This window comes from Porites lutea, chromosome 6, assembly GCF_958299795.1.
Source record: "Porites lutea chromosome 6, jaPorLute2.1, whole genome shotgun sequence".
In the NCBI taxonomy this organism is placed as follows: domain Eukaryota; kingdom Metazoa; phylum Cnidaria; class Anthozoa; order Scleractinia; family Poritidae; genus Porites; species Porites lutea.
Genome location: NC_133206.1, coordinates 33,952,945 through 33,976,276, shown reverse-complemented (window position 1 = coordinate 33,976,276; position 23,332 = coordinate 33,952,945). Strand labels below are relative to the sequence as shown.

The window sequence follows — 23,332 nt, the reverse complement described above, 5'->3', positions numbered from 1 at the left end:
TGAACAAGGCAAGGAGGAGGCATCAGAGACCCGATTTCAAGCCCCACCCTGACCGGTAGCTGTATGTTTCTCTCGGTAGTACAAAGTTCAATCCTCGACCACCCCTTCATCTTGTACATACAACCCAGCAGTATCGTTTATAACAATGGAAGTACCCAAGTAGTAGCCTGCTTTTTTTAAAGTGACTTTACTATCGGGATTTATGTCTTTTCTGATAAGCTCGACATTTCTTTCCGTCCACTTGTGTTCTAAGGCATGGAGAGTCTGTGCTACCCCACAACAGTCTACCTTTGTCCTACTTCTCTTGCAGATGTCTACCTTTCACTATAGCAATCTGCGAATCAAGTTTGAAGGAGAGGAAGGATCAGGGCCGGGTGTTAACCGCGGTTTCTTTGCGGCAATGGCGAATGCACTCAAAACGGATGAGAAGGTTGGATTAAGGATAACGAAGTATTGTAACATGCTTTGCCGTTGAGGGTTGGTTAAAAGCCTCTTTGGATCCCCTTTTGTTTCTGTTCGATTTTATTGCTATTTACCGAACGCGGATTTGCCTCATCGACTTAGGTATTAGACAACTTTAGATTTGAAGACGAAATTTAATTTAAAGTTTTCTCGCATCTTCTCAAAAAATATACATCCCTGAAAGCTTCTTTGTACTTTTTTTTCTCCAGAAAAGTTAGCACAGTTATTTTTATTGAAGGAGTCTATGCCTTCTCCCGATCGCAAAATGATAAAACTTCGTACCGTTGATAACTTGTTTCCCCCATTACGACATTCTCGCTAAATCCCGTAGTAGAATGACGACGGGTGTCGCGTTTTCCCGCTAAGTAGGTACTTAGTATGTACTTTTAACTGTTGAGTCTGTGGATGAAAACCTATGATGTGACCATTCAAATGAAACCTCTTCAGCAGTACTTTCACCCGGTACTATTTGTTTTTCAGCATTTTTACAAAATGGAAGTTGGAAATTTTGTTGAATTTTGTAGGCACTTTTAGAAATGAAATGGTTAACGTAAATCAATTCATTTTCAGATTCCTGATGAAACTACCACTTTGCTACATGAACCAGGCAAACTACCAGAGCAAAGCGGCTTCTACGCCCCAACACCATTTGCCTACAACGAAACATCTGGAGCAGCCGAGAATCACACGAAGGTAATGCGAACTTGTCACGAAACCTTGCCAAATATACTAGTCTACACACACGAAGGTAATGCGAACTTGTCACGAAACCTTGCCGAATGTACTTATTTAAACGCACGAAGGTAAAGCGAACTTGTCACGAAACCTTGCCAAATGCACTTGTCTACACACACGAAGGTAATGCAAACTTGTCACGAAACCTATCGTGAACTTGTCAGGAAACTTTGCCGAATGTCCTTGTATACTCTAATGACTCCTTGTCATCTCTGTTTTGCTGTAGACTCGTCGTCTTAAGATGTTCACTGCTATAGGCCGGTTCATTGGTTTGAGTTTGTGGTTTAGCAACACTGTTCCATTGAACTTCAGTAGACATGTGGTTAAATTCCTGCTGGAAAGGTATTGGTTATTGTGTCTCTCATTTAAATATTTTGGCTCTAGATATGCTATTAACTTTCTATCGAAGCATTCAATGGGGCACTTTATTGTATCTGTTGTTCTTTTGTAATTGTGTCTTTTTATCCTTTGTATATGATTATCTCTAACTTACACTTTGTAAGCCCAAAATTGTTGTCGGAGTTCTACCTTTGTATCGTCTTCTTGTTTTTGTTTTGTGACGTTACCTCATCCCTTGGGACTCGAGTTAGAGCTCAGAGTTGTTTCTGACAAAATTTCCTCATCACTGTTACCGTTTCAGGCCATTCTTACGTCATTTAAAAGTACTCTCAATGAATTTAGTTTTGTGTCCTATGAGGACGGTAAATTCGCCTTTATTCTCAAAATATTCGCTTGGTGCTCAACATTTCCATCATACACTTGGCCTCTGCCTATTGTACGAAGCAAAGTCAACATCAATCGTAATCCCTGCCAGGGTCCAGCTAGGCCAGTAACCAAAACCCCTTCCCCTCCCCCGTTTATGTTCTAGTCACGTGACATGTCTCTTGTAGGGTAGGACACCTAACAATTCCTAGTATACTCCAGTTCAGAAACAAATGTGATCCTTAGCGCCATTTTTATGTTCCTTTCTTTTCCATTTTCTTGTTATTATAATGCAAAAGTCGTTATATCGTCCAACTTTTCCTTTAGGGAGGTGACATGGGAAGACCTGGCTTTTTTCAATGCCGACTTGTTTGAGGGGCTCAGCCGAATGATTCTTGATGGGACCCATCCGCTGATGACCCCAGAACGGTTCCAAGCAACGTACTGCTGCCATTTTGAGGTAAACATTCGGCACAAACATCATTCAAATTGAACGTAAACTGTTTTAAGAACTGAACTCTTTATTTAGCCTTCCTGACTCCGAGCAACTTTTTCTTATAGCACAGTTCATTTCTCATTTCTTTATTTTTCTTAATTCCTATACAGACCTCAAATCTCTAAGTCTCCTTCGCAGCCGCTCGGGCCGGAGTCACGCAAGCTCCCCGCGAGCTTGCGTGACTTGCGTGACTCCGGCCCAAGCGGCTGCGCGGGAGACTATAAATCTCTAGACTTGGCTTCCAACTGTCCCTGGTCATTGCTCCAAGCTAATCTAGCGATCGACGCCAAAAAGCGCGTTATTTTTGAAGGGCAAGTAGTAAGCTGGCGAGCCGTGAGCAGAAGGCGCGACAGGCGCGTCGGTAATGAAGGCCCTTGCAAGAGTTACTTCACTTTTGAAATAGCAAACTTACAACAAACAGGTGCACTGAGAGTGTTTTTCGGGCTTGTTAAACGCTCGTACCCTTTTCACAGTTTTCAAGTCCAATAATGCATGGTGAAGAATAGTTTTTCACAAATTTCATCCTTAAATTCTCTCAGAACGGCTCCTCTCAACGTTGCTGGAAAGTTGGCGTTAAATGTGGGCTTTTTTCTTTTCATGTTATTTCGTGACAGACCTCAGTCGGTGGCACTACCGAGGAGCTCATTCCTGGTGGCTCTCAGATTCCTGTAACACCAGATAACATCTGCAAATACGTCAGGTAAGGACTAAGCTGAACTCGCAGTCTATAAGGAAAACCCAAGTCAGTAAATCAATACTCTTAGAGATGGAATGAATATCTGCTAACTGAAATAAAACTAGAAGCACTGCTCAATTGGTGTCGATAGTATCACGCAGCCGATTTTCGTCACTCAACGCTCCTCTCCAAGAGGAGGAGGAGTGGAGGGGCGTTGCGTGACCTGACAAAAACGGTTGCGTGGGAGAGGAGACTAGATATTACAGTACTACCGAAATAAATTGAAGTCGATGCTTATGCAAAACTTTTGGGAATAACCAAGGAGTATAGGAATATAATGGGCAATACGAAATTGGTGAATAGCCTTGGAGTAGGAATGAAAGTTCGTGGCTGGATAGTTTTTCCCATGGAGTTACTTTGGTCTTTAAGGAAGCAATACTTTAAGTCACTTTTATGTACCATACGTTTTTACGATTGTAATTACTGGTTTGAATTTTTTCAGGTTATACGCCACTAAAGTGATGTTTGGCTGCGTAGAAGATGAATTGCGCGCAATGAGAAGCGGTCTTCATGACGTCATACCATCTGAACTGATGTCGTCTCTCACACCAGAGGACTTCCAACTGCTTGTGTCAGGTGGAACAACAGATGTGGATATCAACCGACTTCGATCTGTAATCACATTCAGTAACAGTAATGGCTGCTCTGCCGATATACTGGAGCGATTCAAGAGGTAATGAAGATCCGCCGTGTTTAAAGCTTTCCTGGAACCCGAATGATTTGTAAACTGTTAATAAATGGATTCGATTTGCCATGCGTTAGATCACACGTCATAATGTGATTAAGCCACAGAGTTGTAGCTCGTTTGTCCTAACGTTTATAGTTTGCAATTTGCACAGTTGAGTTTTGGATGTAAGGGTGCTTTCCAAAGGTCAGAACTGCGCGACCAGACTATGGCCGGACCAGTCATTTTGACAATGAAAAAGGCTATTTCCAAGAGTTTTTGCTGAAAAACCATCTCCTTCGTGTATATTATTTAAGATTTGACTGATGTGACCGGATAGTGTTGAAGTGAAATTCTCATTACGACGGGAATGGTCTGGCTTGTCAGTTCAGTGCACTAAGTTATGAAAATTGCACACGTATTAAACAGACCTTTATATCCCATGCTATATCTTTAGCTCCTAAGTACTCTCTCATAAACACTGAAAATCAATTGAAAAGGGAAGCAGTGCTTATGACCTCGAACCTCCTCACTGGGCCACCAAAGGGACACTGAATGTGTCAAAAGACGACTGAAAACATGTAATTTTCTTTCCCTTCGTCAGGTGGTTCTGGTCAATTGTACAGAAAATGACTCCTCTTCAAAGACAACAGTTGCTGTATTTTTGCACTGGTAGTGCTGTTCTACCCGCTCTATCTGATAGAAGAGACCCCGAGCAAGGTATTGTATTCATATCATTCATTGTTATTGAAAAGATAAACATGCTGCTGTTGCTATTATATTCATTCGTTGCTCTGTTCAATAAATGTAGTTTCCGCGTGCAGCACTTTTAAAAGGTGGTGTTACCGTTGTGGTTCTAGTTTTGTTTTCCTTTGTTTCATTCTGAAAAAGGCATGGATAAAAATTGAACCACAACACAGCCACTTGTGACGCAGAACTTCTAAATAAGTGGCGATACAATGCTACGAGTGAAATCTTTAAGCATTAACTAAGCAAATCACTAAGAAATTTATTCAATGTGTCCATAGAATACATTTTAAGTTCACTCTTTCTGTGCGAAGTTATCCTCGACGGACAACACCCTCCTCGATCTCCATAATTCTTCATAAGATACTCAGCCTCATTCATTAATTGTTAAATGTTCAATGGTTTACAGAAAGTAATATGTAGCGAATTTGTTGTGAACTAGGACGTAGCGAATTCGACAAGTAGCGAAACCGTTTGTTACCTTCCCACACGAGTAAGATTGGGAATATGTCTCAACGAATTTTTTTTTTTCGCTTTTTTTTAGATTTGAGCATCACTGTAGAAGTCATTAGTGGCAATACTAAGGCGTTACCAATGGCAACCACGTGCGGTCAGCGTATGAGTATACCGCTCTACTCTTCCAAGAAAATTCTAAAGCGAAAGCTTCTTCAAGCTATTCAGTGTCAAAGCTACGGCTTGGGCTGAAGGCTCAGATTTCTGCCATATAGATTTTTACCCTTAACCACATTTTAAAACTGTTTTTCAACGATATCAATCGAAGACTTAGTCGAAAACAACTGGATGAAGATGAGGCTCGCCCATGTGCATTATTTGTTTCCCACCCAGAAATCTAGTGAAATGACAGCGTCTAAAGGTTTTGTTGAACCAGTTTCATTTTAGTTCAAGAATGATGTCAGCACCTGTACTTGCAAGATCGTGTTCAAACAAAAATGTTTAGTAATTACCAGACATAAACGTTTAAGTTGTTATTGTCGATGCTCAAGAGGATTTGATAGCTATTCTTGTGAAAACGACAATGGAAAATCCAAAACAATGGTTTTTCACTTAAAATAAAAATAGTTCGTATTTGTTTTCCCGTTAATTCCCATTTCTGCCAATAGAAGCTACAGTTCCACTGTTAACAGAACCTTTAACAGTAGATTTTCTTGTTCGTAGAACTTTTGAACTTTCTTTAACCTCTTAGTTCTGTAAGTACACATGTCCTAGCATGAAATATGAACAGTGGATCAGTGACTGCTTATTTTATGTAGATCTAGATGCCTTGTAAAGTTTAATTGTAGTTATGAAAAGCATCATCTGTAAAATGGAGTCCTCAAACTCGCTTATCGACCATGAGGAGAAGGTAGAGAAATGAACCAATAAGTTACCGCTCAATGACAGACATCATCTTACGAGGATTGCTTCATGAATCTGACAGCTAGCAAAAAATGCCATTCTATATACGTTTTTTTATTGAATTTAAGAGAACACTCTTTAGAAACAGTAAATGCGGCAAGGGGCGTGGGAAAAAGACTTGTACTCTCCGTTTGTCATAAACGTACTGCTTTGTTCTCTAATAAAGGAAATTACTACCGTGACGGCGATTTGTTGCCAGATCCAATTACCACCAATCTTATAAATTATGGTCTGTCAGGCCGTGTAAAACGTCACAAAAAAGTGTTTCGTTAGGTATCCAGACACCACAAGGAGACTTTTTTCGTGCCCTCGGCGAAGTACTGGAATCAGCTTACAAACGAGGCTCGTAAATTACCCTCGATTTCAAGATAACAGAAATAGGAAAATCGTTCATTGCGGTGGCAAACAACAACAAAAACTCGTCTTTGCATTGTTTCTTTCTTATCAATCTTCTCGTTGTTTGGATATCTGGATGGAACACTCGTATTTGATGTATTGCTCGGGATTTTATTTTCTGTGTAGAGGAAAGTGTTTCATGTTTACTTCTGTAAAATGAAAATTTTCAAAGAGTTCCAGTGTAGTTACTTAATAAATTCAGTTTTAAGAAACCTCGTAACACAAATTGTTTCTCAAATGTATCGGTTTGTATGTAGACTCGCAGTTTTAAGAATAACAATCCAGGCATTATTTTAAATATTAGGTCGGTAGATTCCCAAGTCAGAATACATGCGTTTCTTTAATTCTTTCCAAATCGCAGAAGGGTGCTCATTATTTTCGGTAATTTAACTTTTGCACGTTAACATCATCGATGTACACTGTTCGTAATCTCTTATGACCTCGCTCCCAGTGTCTTTCTTCTCTTAACCTGTTTCTTGGAGCGACAAGACTGGGAAAACCTGGGAATGAGGTTGAGTGGCCTTTATTCCGTGAGATTCTCAAGGCAGATCGCTGAGTTTTAGAGGATTCTTAGGGTGAGAAAAGTTTAGGAAGTATTCAAACTGCCCCCGGTAATCAAGGAAGAAAATTATACGGGAAAACAGCCTCGTTCGTAGGAGCTCTCTACTATTCATCCCAGCCCCTCTCAGTTCAGGGACGAGAGACCCTGGTCACGAGTTTGACGGAAATATAGCTGATCCATTCATTTAAAAGACGATGGGCCATATTCGAATACAAAACTTTATTACAAAGCCATGTCAAGATACGATTCTGTTGCTGGATACAGAATGGTTTAGATGGCAATATTTCATTAACTTTCAGTGACTGAAGAATTCTACAGTTTATTATTCTAAAGATTAGGCGCAGGTCGCCTCTCGCAGTAAAGTAGCTTGACACTTCAACAACTGTTCGTCTCTTAGAAAACTAATTCAACTTTGGGAAGTGGTCAAAAGTTGGGAGGCAGACAAGGCCCTTGTTCCTGATAAGAGGAGGTGGCATGCGCACTTCCGGACTCCTCTAATCCCCATATCACTACTTTAGAAACGAGAAGGGAACTGGGCCGAGTTAACTTTCGCGAAGACTTCTGGGACTTCTTCTCGTTTCCAAAGTGGCGAATTGTCTAGCATCTCTGAGCGATACAAACTCTTGCACACAGAGAACGTCTAATTTTCATGTGACATTCAAGCCCCAGTTGTTCAAAAAGTGGATAGCGCTATCCATTGGATAAATCACTTTCCAGTCGATAACGCAATTAATTTTCGTAATACTTATCTTAGCAATCTATCCGGTGGATAGCGCTATCCAAATTTTGAACAATCGGGGCCAGGACTATAAGCCTTACTCATTTCAGGCTCACGAAAAAACGGCTGTCTTATATGGGTCTCATTTGAGTATACTCTCCTCGACCACTTCCCTTAGCTGATCTACAACAGCAAGTTTGTAAATTACTAGGCTAAAATGTTTGTTTTCTCAAGGATATCTAAAAGCGACTCACCCTAAAATCCTAAAAGAGATCAGATTATGTGATAAAGTATTTTTGACCTAGGGAAGGGAAGGGACCCGCCCTTCCACATCACCCTATTAAATTAACTACCTTATTCTTTGATTTTACTAAAAAGCTCCGGTGTAGTGCTAATAGGTTCTTCTGCTCCATGTAAAAGCTTCGAATATTATTAGTGCTTCTTTCGTTTGCGCGTTTTGTCCAGACCTATAGATGTCTTATCTACGGTCAGTTCTATCAAACGTTTTGCGTCCATATTCTTGCTACACAAAATTACTTATCCCGTTGAAGAATACTGAGTCATAAACCTGTCACACTTCTTTCAACTACAAATGAGAACCTTTTTTTCCTTTAAGATATTGGAGAGTAGACATCAGATGTCTATAACAAACAATAGTTCTCGTTAATATTATTTTCCAGTAGACGTTATTTCCTAGGTTAGCTCTTCCCTGATAGAAAACGTGACTTTCACGTGACTAACTGACATGTGACCCTTAGCTTACCAGCATTGTATCAACGCCTAAATAACAGTGCAAATAGCTGGACAGGTTGAAGAATGCTTGCCTCGTTGCAATATAAATACTTTTATGAAATTTAACAAAAAAATAATTGCTATCAATTGTAAATTGTTCCAAATAATTATTCCCTGTGTCCTACTTATTCAGTGATAGTAGCCACCTCCGCCGTAATAGTTGCCGGTGTCCCCGTACCAATCATGGCCCTGTTGATATCCACTCTCCATCTCATTACCGTACTGCTGATATCCCATGCTTGAATCATGATCATAGTAAGGGTCGGGGTACTGGTGTTCATTCGTGTACCCGTGGGAGTAACCCTGATTAAGGTCCTGCCCATACTGTCCGTAATCATATTGGCTGTCCTGACTATACTGTTGGTTGTATCCTTGCTGGCGATAGGACTCACTGGAGTAACCCTGCTGGTGCCCATACATTTCAGCCCCGTAATTTTGTCCCGGATCATAATATTCCTCTTGAGGGTAGTACTGTTGTTGCTGCTGCTGCTGTTGGTCATATTGCTGCATCTCCGAGCTATAAGCTGCTTGGTAGCCAGTATCGCCTTGGTACGTTTTTGGTTTCGTCGTTTGAGTACTTTGGAAAGCTTCGTGCAACTTTTTGCCGAAGTCAGGTGCAGCCCCAGTTACCGCCATCTTCCTACGTGATCCAACCGAGTCTTGAACCTCAGACGATCCTTGTGCGCCTTGTTGGTTCTGTGTTTTCTGTGTCAAACTCGTCGTTGGAACCTGTCATTTAATCAATTTTAACTGAATTACAAGAGATGTTTTAGGCTGGCTCGCAGCTTCCTCCTGTTTTAGCACTTATTCTTTCTGATGAATCAATATCACCACCCTGTATCAATTGTTGCTACGATAAATCTACTCACTGATAAAGAACGTATGGCCACTCTCAAGACGAATTAGGATTCCATATTACAGTACAATTTTGAAGCCTGTTCACAGACCCTATATTTTCTCTTCAAAGTCCGTCGACCGCGCGCGCTATAATATAAAACGCGCGGGATTTATTGACCGCCAGCGCAAGGGGTAAATGATTTTTCTTTCTCGCGCTAACCCTTCAAGATAAAAATTAAGCGGTTTAAGCTGTCGCTATAGAAACTGCCGGTATCACGTCATGCGAATTACCATACCTCTTTCATGAATGATTTTGTATTTGATTAATATCATCATCGTAGCAATAATTAAAAAGGAATGGTAACATTGCTCAAAGAAGGTGAAATCTGTTTTGCTGTCTCTTTAAATGACTTGTACCTTAGGACGTAGGTGTACCTTTTTTCGTTGCGTCAAGTTAGAAAGCTCTCAGAAATGATATGAAATGGATTCAGCCTTGGTCTTAACACCTTTTGATTTAGATTTGGCCAATCTCAGCCTTAACAAAAATGAGGTACTTACAATTTAAACGAGAAAACCGGAAATTCCGGGCGCCATTCCGTTTGGGAGCTTCAGAAAATGTAGTCTGTGATTTAAGGCAATGCAATTTTTCTGTTCTCTTAAGCCTGTTCAGCTAATTTGCGCATACGTTGTAGCGGATCGTTCTCCACCAAATCAAATTTCATAGATTTATTTTTATGCACAAGATTTCCAGCCGGGTGGTTTGTTAAAATGGTAAACACCCCTGGTTACCTTAGTTCCTGGAACGTTAGAAACTCCTTGAAGCAAAGGCGTCTTTTCCGTTAGAGGTAAAGCACCATCTTCTTTGTCACTTGGGTGCAGGTCTCTCCAGTACTGGTCAAGAAACTCCCCAAGGTGCTCACAAGCGTCTTCAAAAATGGCCTCATCAAGAACCAAGTCAAACATTTCCTGTGTTAAACAGAAGATTGAAGATAACACTAGCCATAGGAAGATTCACTACCTAACAGAGACCTGTTTGGCAACTAGTGTCGGTTTTCTCCTACAGACAAAAAACCCGAGTCTCTATTGACACACTCCTTCCCTTTGGGTTGTCACACCAGATCCCTTTCCAAAGTATTTGAGGTAACGTTCACACTAGATCGGATGGCTTTTGCGCCGGTATGAAAACCATATCGGATAGGGCCTCGGTTCACATATACAACGTTTTTTGGGGGGGCGATATCTGTAACAGAGTAAAGCTGCGCCGTGCCGATCTCTTAAGTGGAGAGTCACATGTCTGATAGGTGTTCATACTACACCGGATAGTTGTACATGTCGGCACGCAAAACTATCCGGTATAGTGTGAACATAGCGTGAGATATAGCGTTGTGTGACGAACATGTAGCGTTGTGTGACGAACATGTAGCGTTGTGTGACGAACATGTAGCGTTGTGTCACGAACATGTGGTGTTGTGTTACGAACATGTAGCGTTGTGTTACGAACATGTAGCGTTGTGTTACGAACATATAGCGTTGTGTGACGAACATGTAGCGTTGTGTGACGAACATATAGCGTTGTGTTACGAACATGAAGCGTTGTGTCACGAACGTGTGGTGTGTGTTACGAACATGTAGCGTTGTGTAACGAACCTGTAGCGTTGTGTGACGAACCTGTAGCGTTGTGTGACGAAAGAATTTCGTTGTACGTACAGTTTTAATGAGTTACTGACCTCGTTGCACTGTGCAAGCTTTTGAGCGGCTACCACTTGAGCTCCTAGGTTTTTCCTCTTGGATCCACGTAATTTGACGAGTTTTTCCAGAATTTGTGGCTCCATTTTGATGTAGATCGATATTGGCGCCAGCGAGCAGTCGGTCAGCTGAGAGGGATGGTTGATGACGTCACAGTCGATAACCACCATGTTCAAACTTTTGGTCAGTTCATAGATCCGCTCTACCTCTTTTTGCACTTCAGCTATGTGTTTAAGAGAATGATTTATCTGTAAGTAGTCTTTACATCATGTCATTTAGTGGCCATTGTGTTCAGTATCTCCGGTGACCTTCTAAGCGCCCTGAACACTCGCCATTCCATTTATTTGGTTTCATCAAATGAGTTCATAAAGTAGACTGTGATCGTAGACGATTGAGAAGCTTACGTTTTGAGTAACCTGTTTACAGGGGGGGCGGCGGTTGTACACAGGCTATCTGAGGACTGAGGGTCGGGGTAGCGTCCGAAACGTCAGCTTCTCAATCCTCCTACGGTTGCCATCGTAACAACACAGTTTCTTTAGAAAGTAAACCCTTCACTCAAAATTCCTCTACCTCTCAAGAATGTCATGAAAACATTTTCAGCTACTCAGGGGAAATTGATAGAAACAGACTTCCATTGAGGAAGGCAAACTACTTTGCAAGAGTAATTTCTGCAAGGTAGGTTTGGTATTTGAGACATTTTAAAGCCCTGGGGACGAGGTTGATTTTATACTAACTCCATTGAGGTTTTTAGCTGTCTTACTGAGGCTTTCTTTAAACAAAGCAATCTTGTACATTAAATGGCAGTTTCTTCTTTGTTTTGATACATTAGCTAGTCTATATTTCTCACCTGTCATTCGGGGCCCTCCAGTCTTTGCGATGTTAAATCTTTCTTTTTCTGAGGGATTATTCTTTGATCGTTTGGACAAGCCAATATCCGCATGTGTTCTGTACACTTGGATCCTATCAAAATATGTTAGTACTTGATTAATTAACCCTTTTCAACCCGTTTCCCCAAAACTCTCCTTAAAGGAAAGCATCAACGAAAGTGCTGCCGACAACGTCGACGGCAACGAGAACGTCACAAAATCAATAGGCTGCGCCTGCAGCACGTTTTTTACTTTTGTTCATTTCTTTGCCGTAACCTCACGACTACAGCTTCGTGGAAACGGACGCAGCATTTTTGACCAACAACTCCCAACAATGATTCCGTTTGCACATTGCTAAAAGTTTGACCGGTTTCAAACTTTGCGCAACAACTCCCAACAACAGGCAGTGACATGAAACAGGGTGTGCAAACGTACGCAACATTTACCATCCAACAATACTGGGAGTTGTTGGCCAGCAATGTTGCGTCCGTTTGCACACGGCGATACAACGTAAACACAGATGCCTAATTTCACGTTTTATGGTGGACGCAAACAAGCCTCGACAAAATCTTCTTTCTCTTTCTGAAATTGGATATCGGTTCTTAGGAACTGAACTTCAGGGAAGTTCAGCTACATTTGATAAAGAACGTGGGTTGGAATAATCGCAATGAAGATTGAAAGAACGCTAATTCACTTTTTAAGCGACGATTTCACTGCCAGTCGCTATCCTCGGATCTTAAAACCCCTAAATACCTTCACGACGACCGTCACAAAAAGAAAGTCCAATCAATTATTATCTCTATCTGTTAAATAGTGTAGTAAGTATAAAAAGTTAGTTATTGCGTTAGTGTAGTTGCTGTAGTTTAGTTTAGTTGCTCTTTACTAGTTGATGTAGTTTGGTGTAGTTTTAGTATGTATTTATGAAGAGATCCACCAGTCGGTGTAACTGCGAACTACACACAGACCATCAAAACTAAACCAGCTACATGTACAAGAAATTAAAGCAAGTACGCTAAACTACACCAAAGTGAGTAAGATATATAGCGGACAATTATGGGTAAGTCGCGTGTCCTGATTATGCTGTGATTGGCCATAGTAATAGACAGTCCTGATATATTTCAAGTGTTCACAGTTTTGTGAGTTTCTTCGGAGGGTGGAGGGGTGCAGAGCCACCTTAAATTTTTGAGCAATTAGGCTTTGAATCTCAACATGATGTCGAGACATTTTAAAAGTAATGATCATATAGCAAACTATTGTTTCGTCCCTAATGTACCCTGTATTCAGTAGAATAAATGTCCTGCCAACTGAACAGCAAGACTACAACAAAGGAACTTACTTTCCACTAAATCTCTTCTTTAAAAAGTTATACAGCGCTCTGTGCATGAGGTCAGTAACCTGGGAAAGTCGAAGCAAATAACAAAAAAATGTTAGTTTTAGTTTATCAAAAGCGCAAACTTTTAGAGTGGCCATTTGCTATAGCATTAACACCAGAAAAGCTCGAGAAAGGCTTAAGATTGCAAGCTGACTGTTCCCAATCTATCTGAGATTTTTGGAAGTTTCCTACTATCTTTCCCCACAACTTTCAGGACTCTGGGTTACGTTAAATTAGGTATTTTGCAGTTTGTTGTGCAGGGCTTTAGAAGCACTCTATTTAGCCTAATACAGATTTTTAAATCTCCAGAAGGAAAGCAATCATTGGGTCTTGGCCTGTGCATTTGTTCATCGGTTGTTTGTTTGCTTATTTGCAAGGAAAAAAATGGTACTCGAGGCATACTTATCGCTCACCGAATTTCCACTAACTTCTCTACGTAAACGGAAACGCTTTTGCTTTTTAGTTTTCACTTACCTCGTATCCTCTAAGTGAAGGACCTATCACAATAATAGGTCGAGTGGCCGGCACGACTTCATACGGCGGAAAAGATATCTCGCTCGATGAACTCATCGACCCCTATGACACAAGAGAGACAAATTAAAAAACACGGAAATAACGAAACACACACGCTGACACGAGTGTCAGTGTGTCTTCATTCAGTGTCGCAACAGCAGCGCAACAGACTGGGACTTCCAGGCCCTGCTTTAACGAGAAAAGTTGACCCGGGAAAGAGGGTCACCCTCCTCAATTTAATAGCAAGCGTTTACATGAGAAAAAAGTTGACTCACTCCTTAGCTCGAACCAAGAGCTGATAACAGCGCTCGCGCATGCTCTGATTCAGCTACAGCGTTTTTGAGCGACGGACGTCAACCGGAAGTGGCCTTTTTCATCACTGGACAGAGGTTTGGTTGAAATTCTCGGGTAAATCCTCTTTATAAGAGAAAAGAAACTTAGCAATACAAATGTGTTAGTGTCAAGGCATATAAGAAGGGCATAGGCTTCACTTCCGGTTTACGTGCGACGCTTGAAGACGTTTTTGCTTAAGTTCCTACTATCTCGCCTTGACCGAGTTGACGCGGCTGTGCGAGCCATGTTTATATAGAGAAAAGATTGCTTGGTTAGGATAGCCTGTGTACAGACGTCTCCCTCCTCTTTTTCCTGAGGGATAGGGACGTCTGTACACAGGCTAGGTTAGGAGGGTCATCACCCTATCATCGAAAAAAGGGTGGCTCAGCTAATTTCTAGGCGGTTAATCCTTCTAGCCGAGCCAATTTTTCTGTTTCTCCCAGGGTAGCTCGGTTAGGCGAGTGACCTCTTCTACCTGACACAAGTTTCTCCAAATAAACAGGGCTTCAGATGACAACCATTCAGTCGAAGTGTTTAGAAGGATTTTAGGCTGCTAATTCGATTGAGGTCATCGAAAACATTCTCAGTTCTGGCAAGAGATCGATCGATCGAGAGGCAAATAACTTATATGGATTTTGGCTTTATCTAAAAACGTTTATATTCCAGTTGTGTTCAATTTGTCAAATTGCATAAACTACCAATATGACAACCTTTCCTAGGCCTTTGATTATTGACAAATCAATGAAAATCAGTGGACAGATATACAATACCGGCTGGAAAAATGTCATATACAAATCGAGGAAAAAATCATGAAAGTTTAATCACGGAAAAATCCCTGCATGTTTGTACTTTTGAGTATCGTTTAGGAACAAATGTTTCACATACCAAAAAATTCTCTTAACAAGAAATTTTATACAGCATTACCTGGAAGGCAGGCAAAAAGTTAGATGAAACTATAGCCGGTTTTCTCCTTAGCTGGGCAAAATATAAATTAAGTATATGAAAGACAAGCCTAGATCTTAGACAAATCCTCTGTATATTGATACATGATAGAAACTATCCAGTTTAAAACGCGTGCTATAAAACTTCAAATCCCCAGGTTACTGAAACTACAGGCTGATAACTAAACATAGATTGTGATAAGTAAGTCAAGTTGGATGAAACCTACCCAGTACGTTCCAACAGATTGTCCGCGCGCTAACAAAGGTTCGGAAAAGCTTTCTCCTAGATGCTGTAGAGCGATTCTGCTCTCACCTTTTTCATTTTCGCATCGCGAAAAAATTCGGCTGGTTGAGAAGTTAAAAGATCTTTTCCTCAGGGGAAGACACGAGGCACGCATTATACTCATTCTTAACATCGAGCAGACTAAGTTTGCCAATGATGTCTAATTCATGCATGTTTTCCTCGTAAAAAACTCGTAGGAAAAACATCAGTTTACTGAAATAAATGGACTATGTGTTTAATTGAATTAAAATTGCGAAAAAGTCAAGAGCAATTTAACTCGTCTGTCGACCAATGGAGAAAGAATGCTCTTCAGACTTAGTTAATGGCTTCTCCGTAGAAGAAGCGTCAAAATGCAATTACTAAAATTAAAACCGGGCACCTTTTCATTGGGTCGCAGTTTGAAAGAGTAAAAATAGATGATCCAACCTTTTTAGTTTGAGCTTTGTTGGAAAAAAATCTGCAGATACAAAGGATGTTGTTTCTTCTTTTAGTCTTTTCTTGTCTAAAACACGCTTGGGGATTATTAAATCTTCCATCAATATACTGTCTTAGAAATCTTGTTCGTTTTACAAGATAACTTCCTTTGAATAATTAAACGGTTTGAAGTAACGATAGCTCTGACTGTTAACAAAGAGATAATCCACTAATCTTGGAGTATATTTTCCCAAAATATTTGAAGTACAAATTCTCCAGACATGCGTGGAATTGGAGAGAGTTTTTAGAAACTCATTCGCAAAACTAAAGATTTGATGGCTTTGCATATCGTCAGTTACTCTGTCAGCTAAGTTGCGAGTAATATTTTAGGTCTAAATATTTTAATTGCTCAGTAAACTGATTGGTCTTGATTTCAAGGAGTTCTTCAAATTTTGTAAATGACATGAAATATTAAACTTTACAAGTGAATGATGATTTTTGGTACAATTCAAATGTTAGCTGGACTCAAACCTGGCAGATAGCTGCAGTATATGTTTTCAAGAAAGCGACGAAAAATGAGGCGGTATTTTATTTCGTTAACTCCAGATTAAAACTAAAAACTTGCCCCATTTATCTGCGATCATACATTCTGACACTTGGTTATTAAGTGTCTCAAGGTATCCACTGGCACTTCAGTTGAACAGATAATTTACTTTGCCAAACGTTCCAAGATAGTGTGATTTTATTGTCTTTCTTGAGAACTTGAGGACCTTGACTTGATGCATTTATAAAAATAATCTCTTTTCCAGTTTAAGTGTTCAAAAGCCAGCACAAGAACAAGGCAGCCGATTACTATATGAGCCTTATGGCACATCATGGAATCAGTGTTTTTATTATAAAAGACAAGCACGCCTACACAAGGTGGATTCGATTGATAGTGTTCCGCAACTAGAATACACAAAAGTTAATTTGTTACAAATTTATTCTACCATGATTTTTGGACCTCATTTCAAGGAGATTTCCAGACATTACAATTGAATAGATTCTAAAACAAGTGATTTCTACAGTTTATTCCAGTTATTCTTATATTGGGATAGGGTCAATGGAAAATGCCCACAGTCTCTTTGTGTCATGAGACAAGATATTTCTCCATTCTTCCCAGGGATTTCTGGGCTCCTACTGCATGCTGTTTTAAAATACGCAGAAGGCCTGGGAACGAGGTAATGCAGTGTACTTTCCTACGCATGAAGAAAAGGTTGATACTCGCGTTATTAAGATCTGTACGTGCAAATTAGAAAGATTTCCATAACAAAACACCCAAAGAAATGCTTACCCGAAAATTTTCTTTATACTTTCGTTCTTCAATCAGGCCGCTGTTTCGCGATTTATTTACAGGTCAACACCATACCATGCATTTTGAAATAGAAAATTGAATTACATCATTCCGACCCTTACAAGTTTTACACTTTTCTCGGCTAAAAGCTGGCCACATAAATCTATTTGGAACTGCTAGAGATTCATAAATTTAGCACCCAAAGTACAAATGGAACATTAATTTTTAATTGACAGCGTGGGCAGCGAAAGTTTTCGTTTCGAATTTCCTCTATGTACTTAGTAGTTTTGAGATTTGCTCTATTCTCCATAAAATGTAAGAAACTTAAAATTGTCTTACTAAAAAAATAGGTAAAATCCTTTTCAGTCAGCAGGACGATCCTTCCCAAACTTCCAGTTGTTATATTAGAAAAACATCTTTCACTTCCCTAAATTGCCATTAATTATCTTTCCAGACAAAAGCAAACCGAAGTGTGTTTTGAATGTGATGGTCAGTTAATTGAGTTTTTCATATTTCATTTGATCTGCAAAACGTAACATGTCTATTTAAAATGAAGTTGAGGACTGCAAAAATTTGTGAATGGTTACGCGGTTAAATTGTTGACAAAATATTTACTGTTCAAATGTAATTAAATGATTTTGCAAACATATTCCTAGAACGTTCTAAATCGCGCCAAAGCAAGAATGTTTGTGTTATTCAGGGAGCATTTATGAACATAAGACATGTTAGTGGTCAGGAATTCCCCTTACAATAACATAAATATAGGAACTTCGAAATAGAGCTAACAACTTTTTACGCAAGAAAAATGGAGAACGTTGGTTACGTGTCTTAAGATTGTCTCCAAAGTAAATACGTCGAAGCTTGTGTAAAGCAAAAATTTAAGACTCGGTAAAAAAGTGAACTTCATGCTATTTTTAAAATCTATCAAAAACAGTGGAAATTACCTTTGAATACTTGTAGTTCCTGGAGAAGAAGGCTTTGGGTCTAACATTAGCGATGCCGATAATTTTATGCATTCCTGACAGAACATTAGCTTTCATAATTATGAAAAATTGTTGTATCTTTGTGGGAATGAAGAATAAGAAAACCGACCAAGAAACGATGGACGATATATCAGCTAGCAATTCGTTCAACTTTTTTATGATCTACTACCCTAGAATCTGAAGTATATTCGTTCTTCGCGACAGTGGTCCGAAAAAGCCTTCGATTATCTTCGGAGAAGATCGGCAAAACGTTTTCGTGAGGGGGAGGTATCGTGATCTGAGAAAATTCCCGCGCATTTACAAGGTTAATTAATTTACTTAATTTCAAGACGTATGTTCTCGTTTGTAACTGTATTCAATTTCAATGCTTAAAACATATTTATACCAGCAGAAAAATAACTGTAGCGGAAAGATACGTGTATATAAAAATAAGTGAAAGAAAAATGTGTTTTCAAATATGCTGTAAATTGTAGAATATTAAAATAGTCAAATGCAATGTTCCGATGCTGTGAATCACAAGGTCAACATTATTTTTAGACAAAATAGAAGTTCTAGTAACTTTTCCATAGATAAATTTGCAACTTACATTTTAGTGTCAAAATATTATCAGAGAGAGGTCGATGAACTGGTAGTCTGTGGATAACACGAAGTATTAATCAAAGATATAAGATTTCAATCTTTTGAAATACAAAAAAGACGCTAAAACTAATAATCAAAATTGAACTTAAGGTTTTTAGCTCCTTTCTGTGACACTGCCCATAAAATTATTTTTAATTCTTCAGTGTTTAATAGTGGAATTATCGACCCTCTAGATAAAATTAAGACTACTAAGTGCAGAAATTCGGTAAAAAAAACTTCACCAATCGCGAGATTCGACTATACAGAAGATTTCTGGAAAAATAGATCTTCCAACAGTGGCATGACATCCACTTATCATGGGTGTACAGTTAAACTACGTTCCCTACGTATGATATCTAGGTCAAGACACGTACCCTATAGGGCGGAACATTTCTGTGCAGATTATCCATATGAATGTACTCTCCCTTAATATTCCCCCTAAGGCGATAGTCCTTACAGCAAGACATGTTGGCTATGTAGCTGTCGCTGAAGCCAGTCCCGGAAGCATTGTATCTGCAGTACATTTGTATGTAAACTTATGCACACGTTATTTATTCTGTAAACTTGGCCTTGGCTGAGTTGTTATGCCTTACAAGGTTATAGGCGATTTCAAAACTAAGATACACATCTATGCACGTGGTTACAAACAAGAGATTCGGTCACCCACGCTAACCTTCCTTCAATTACGTTCTTCAGTCGAAGCACGTACTCCGTGCCTAAGTTAACTTTATTAATTGAGTTTATCTGTGTTTCGACAAATTGCAATGACAATTTTTGGATAAAAATAGCAAAAAATTGTTTCATAATTTTGCCTTGAGCATACTATATGTAAATCCGTTGTTAGATACTTAAGTTCCTTCTGACCGCTCAAGACTAGTTTCTAGTTACTGTTGCGAAATTATTGAAGTACAAATAAGACTTTACGAAATGTTTGAAAACGAATATAACCCACCATAGTCAGGACAACAGAAAGACTGAAACTATTGTAATTATACGTTGCAATTTTTCTGAGCTTTTCAAATCGTTTTTTTTTTGTCTGTGTACACCCACTAAACATCACAAATATTATTTTTTAGCTCGCGGTAAATTATTTAAACGTTTTTTTTTCTCGCGCAATAGCTTCTTCATTGAGCAAAATTTGTCAGGAAAAACGAAGCGGGTGTTATTAGAACAGCAACAACAGGAAGAAAAAAGCGTGAGTATTTTCCACATGACAATCGCCAAAATTTGATTACAGATCTGAATCACATTTGCAACGTATTACATATGTCTTTTGAATGCGTCGTCTGTAGTGAAATACCCTAAGGTGGTATTTATCGATTTTACTGAGCTGTACGTCGAAATTTTATTTTAAAAAATCAAAATAGAATAAGATGAATGCCTTAATGACGATCTCGAAGTTGTTGGTGATTGAGTAAGAATAGCCGAATTATCATTCTTAAATTGAATGTAAGTATTAAGATAGTAAATCACTGTTTCAAAGAGACCTGTCTTGTCTGAAGCTAAATTAAATTATATTTAAAGCTGTGGCGACGACAGTGCCTTAAGAGATCAAATGAAATCTAGAACACCTTCCTTGAAATATCTTTAAATAAACTTCATTTAATTCAGGGAAAGTGAATCTAACATTTGGCGATAAACGATCTGAAGAAATACAGTAACCAGGAACCCTTATCAACTTTCTTATCATAAGAGTAATGTAAATGTAATATAATGTTTCTGAGAAAAGATAGAATTGACTTTAACACGCTTCTACTGTGAAGGCCAAGAATGTGTTCTAAAACCGCTGGATACCAAAGGCTTTGTTTCAGCTCCCACAAAACAAATTTGACATAGTGATGCTCGAACAGATTTTCTTAAGATCTTTTTCATCTTGCCAGAGAAACCCGTTGGAAAACTAACCTGATGTCTGTGTCTGGCAAAGGCTCGGAATTCTTCGTCGCTCATGGCTACTTGATCTTCGAAAAGTGATTAAGTTTAGTCGATTTCGTCTCATGAAAATTCATAAGAAACGTACTAATTTGCGACAGAAGGTTTAGCTGCTCTAATTTGATTTTCTGTTTTTGTGACGTAAGCATGATGTATGGTTCAGTAACTATAACACAAAGTAAATCACACCAAAAGAGAGGCCTTTAAGCTCTCAAAAGAAAAAACCTGTGTATTTTGGAAAAATATATATCCTTCAGAAAGTGTTTTTTACTTGTTACTGAAATGAATTACAGTCTTTGTGATTAAATCAACAAGCTAGTTGCAATGCACATTGCTTTCCTCACTTCCTTTTAAAAATAGCTTGTTTTCGATACAAGACCCCCTTTGGCTTAGCCCAGCAAAGTTAACTAAAATTTTCATTCTTCGGTCCTTTCCCATCCATTAAAACCTTTAAACAAGTTAGTAGAGTTATTGACTAGGTCTTACAGATCGAGTTATTTAAAAGAAGCGGCACTTTGTTCGTTAGTCGGTTCTGAAAGAACATTATTCGCGCGAAACACCTGCAATTCTTATGAACAAAGCCTCACTGCGTTTTCTCTTAGACTTCACCAATTTACCCCTCGATTGGCTAATAAATGCAAATTCGAAGAAATTGTTTTCTTTCTTGCTTAGTAATTTGGAACGCTCCCAGCTGGGCCTTATTCGGTGGCAAATCAAACTATTTTTTTGTTGCCAATAGGAACGGCAAGCACAGCTGAAATCGGAATTTTTCCTAATCGAAACCGAGTATGGTAATCATTTTTACACTTCGCAAAATTATGAACACGCCTGACGTTTTTGTTTTCGTTTTTTTTCTTGTATTACATATTCTAGTAAAGGAAACTTGATATCAAACAACACAAACGGTTAAATTCTGCAAACTTCTTAAGGTGCAGCTTTTAAAATATAGCTTTTTAATTACGCAATATGTACACTGGATCAAGCTAACCACAATGACTTATCTAAAAGCCAAATTTTGTAAACAAATTCTCGCCAAATTTCACTGTCCATTTTGAGTTCATTAGATCCGTCATTGTTCAAGGAGACGAATGCCACCATTTCACACAAAAAAATTAAAATACGGCTTTTTGGGGGGATAAATAACGAATTAGACCGGTGAAAAAATTTGCAGCGAGTCAATAGTCGATATATGAAGTTGTTGCTTTGTTATAGATAGAAGGTGAAAACATTCTGATATTCAGATTCATAACAATGTTCAATCGTGCAAACAAGCATTTTATTAAATGGCTATAACGTCCACATTTGTTGTCCGTGTTCCTGTTACTGAAAATAATGCAACGAAACTTATTTTGCCTCAAAGTCTTGCAGATATTGTTCTCTATATATGGTGAATTTTATTTCGGAAAAAATGTTTTTTGTTTCACTTGCAAAAGCCATTTTTAACGAAACAAGTTATAAACTGAAATCGCGATACCTTGGTACTTCTTAAAAGTTACATATATTGAAGCAAGCGAAAGTAGCGCTTTCCAGAAAACAAATTAGGAGTAAATATTCTTAACCGTAAATTGGGTTCGGCATATTTTTAGAAATAGAACTCTCATTACTACATTTGCTTTCCAGATCTCAATGTCATTTCAGCATTCGAAATAAAAAAAAAGTGAACTGATTTTCGAAGATTTTTGACAGTGCAGTAAATAAGGTTCGTTTTGCTTTTTCGTTTTCACAGAATAGATGCACCTGAAGTTAGGTTTATTTGCTGTAGAATCAGTTCCGGCTTGTGGTTCTGTTTTATATTTTGATTTTCACTAGAGCATTTTGGCACGGTGGGTGACATTCAAATGAAGTGAATTTAGCGGCTTTTTATTCGAAGTCAATACGTCGACGATTTTTGTAAATCCTGCGTAATCGGTCTCATACTTTAGTACTGTTTTTTTTTTTCACTCCTTTCGCATAAACGAAATGTTCTAGAACTTGCGATTTGTTTATTATCCGTGACAACTCTTATATTTAAAAACTAGATTTTAAATAACAGGATATCTTGTCAAAGTCTTACCCGTCTACCGATTAAACTTCTTTTCTGTGTCGTTTGGTCGAAGCCTTCGAAGGCATTTGCTGCCATGGAGATCATTGTCGTGTCCTTGATTGAAATACCAGGCTATGCTACGAGAAAATAATATTCATTCCAGTCTTGAATTCCCTTGTAAGTGCTACTAAACTGAAGTCACTAGCTCCGACATGTTGTTTCTGCGAAATTCACCGATCAACGCCAACTAACTGCAGACATCTGCTACTTTTATAAAAATTAAATATTCATGACGCCATCCAATGTGGGGGGATTTTCTTGTTGTCATTTATTATGACTCTTAGAAGTTTGATGCCTCGATTTAAATTGCCAAAGCGATAAAGCTCTCGACTCATTCATTTGTTTCCATTTATTTGTTTGCCTTAAGGAAAGCCGAAATCGTTTTTATAGTTAACACTCAGTCAGACTTCGAATTTGATGCTGCATCGAAGAAATGCAAATATACTCAAATGATTTACTTTCCGTATTGACTATTTTATGACTGTTCATAAAAAGAGTGTAAATTCTGACACGTCAAAAAAATTCTTTTTAGATGTAAGCAAACATTAAAAAAACTGACAAGCGAAACTTAAATTTCGCTTCCAAAATTTTCTTCATTTTTACTTGATCGATTATCACCATAGGCGATTCCGTTAATTTGCATTCAGAATAAGTG

The 23,332-nt window shown here is 38.8% G+C and overlaps 2 protein-coding genes across 4 annotated transcripts in view; one reads left to right on the top strand and one right to left on the bottom strand.

Moving 5' to 3' along the window:
- Positions 1 to 6,533, top strand: part of LOC140942331 (uncharacterized) — a 29,186-nt gene extending 22,653 nt beyond the window's left edge. The window contains exons 22-29 of the mRNA XM_073391290.1: positions 311 to 430; positions 1,033 to 1,155; positions 1,424 to 1,539; positions 2,227 to 2,359; positions 3,010 to 3,095; positions 3,574 to 3,804; positions 4,400 to 4,515; positions 5,087 to 6,533. Coding sequence (XP_073247391.1) covers positions 311 to 430; positions 1,033 to 1,155; positions 1,424 to 1,539; positions 2,227 to 2,359; positions 3,010 to 3,095; positions 3,574 to 3,804; positions 4,400 to 4,515; positions 5,087 to 5,247 — 1,086 coding nt within the window. The 3' untranslated portion in view covers positions 5,248 to 6,533. The remainder of the gene's footprint in view (positions 1 to 310; positions 431 to 1,032; positions 1,156 to 1,423; positions 1,540 to 2,226; positions 2,360 to 3,009; positions 3,096 to 3,573; positions 3,805 to 4,399; positions 4,516 to 5,086) is intronic.
- A 583-nt stretch (positions 6,534 to 7,116) lies between these two features.
- Positions 7,117 to 23,024, bottom strand: LOC140941476 (uncharacterized). Of its 3 annotated transcripts, none has more exons than XM_073390474.1 (7): positions 22,648 to 23,024; positions 13,722 to 13,823; positions 13,212 to 13,270; positions 11,857 to 11,969; positions 10,991 to 11,232; positions 10,053 to 10,229; positions 7,117 to 9,155 (listed from the first exon to the last, which is right to left on the bottom strand). In XM_073390474.1, exons 1-7 carry the CDS (start codon positions 22,720 to 22,722, stop codon positions 8,556 to 8,558), a joined length of 1,368 nt encoding a protein of 455 aa, XP_073246575.1. In that variant the 5' UTR covers positions 22,723 to 23,024; the 3' UTR covers positions 7,117 to 8,555. The 3 variants fall into 3 exon arrangements, with proteins under 3 accessions (XP_073246575.1, XP_073246574.1, XP_073246576.1); XM_073390473.1 differs by lacking the exon at positions 22,648 to 23,024 and adding an exon at positions 19,040 to 19,184; XM_073390475.1 differs by lacking the exon at positions 22,648 to 23,024 and adding an exon at positions 15,697 to 15,806.
- Positions 23,025 to 23,332: the final 308 nt, after the last annotated feature.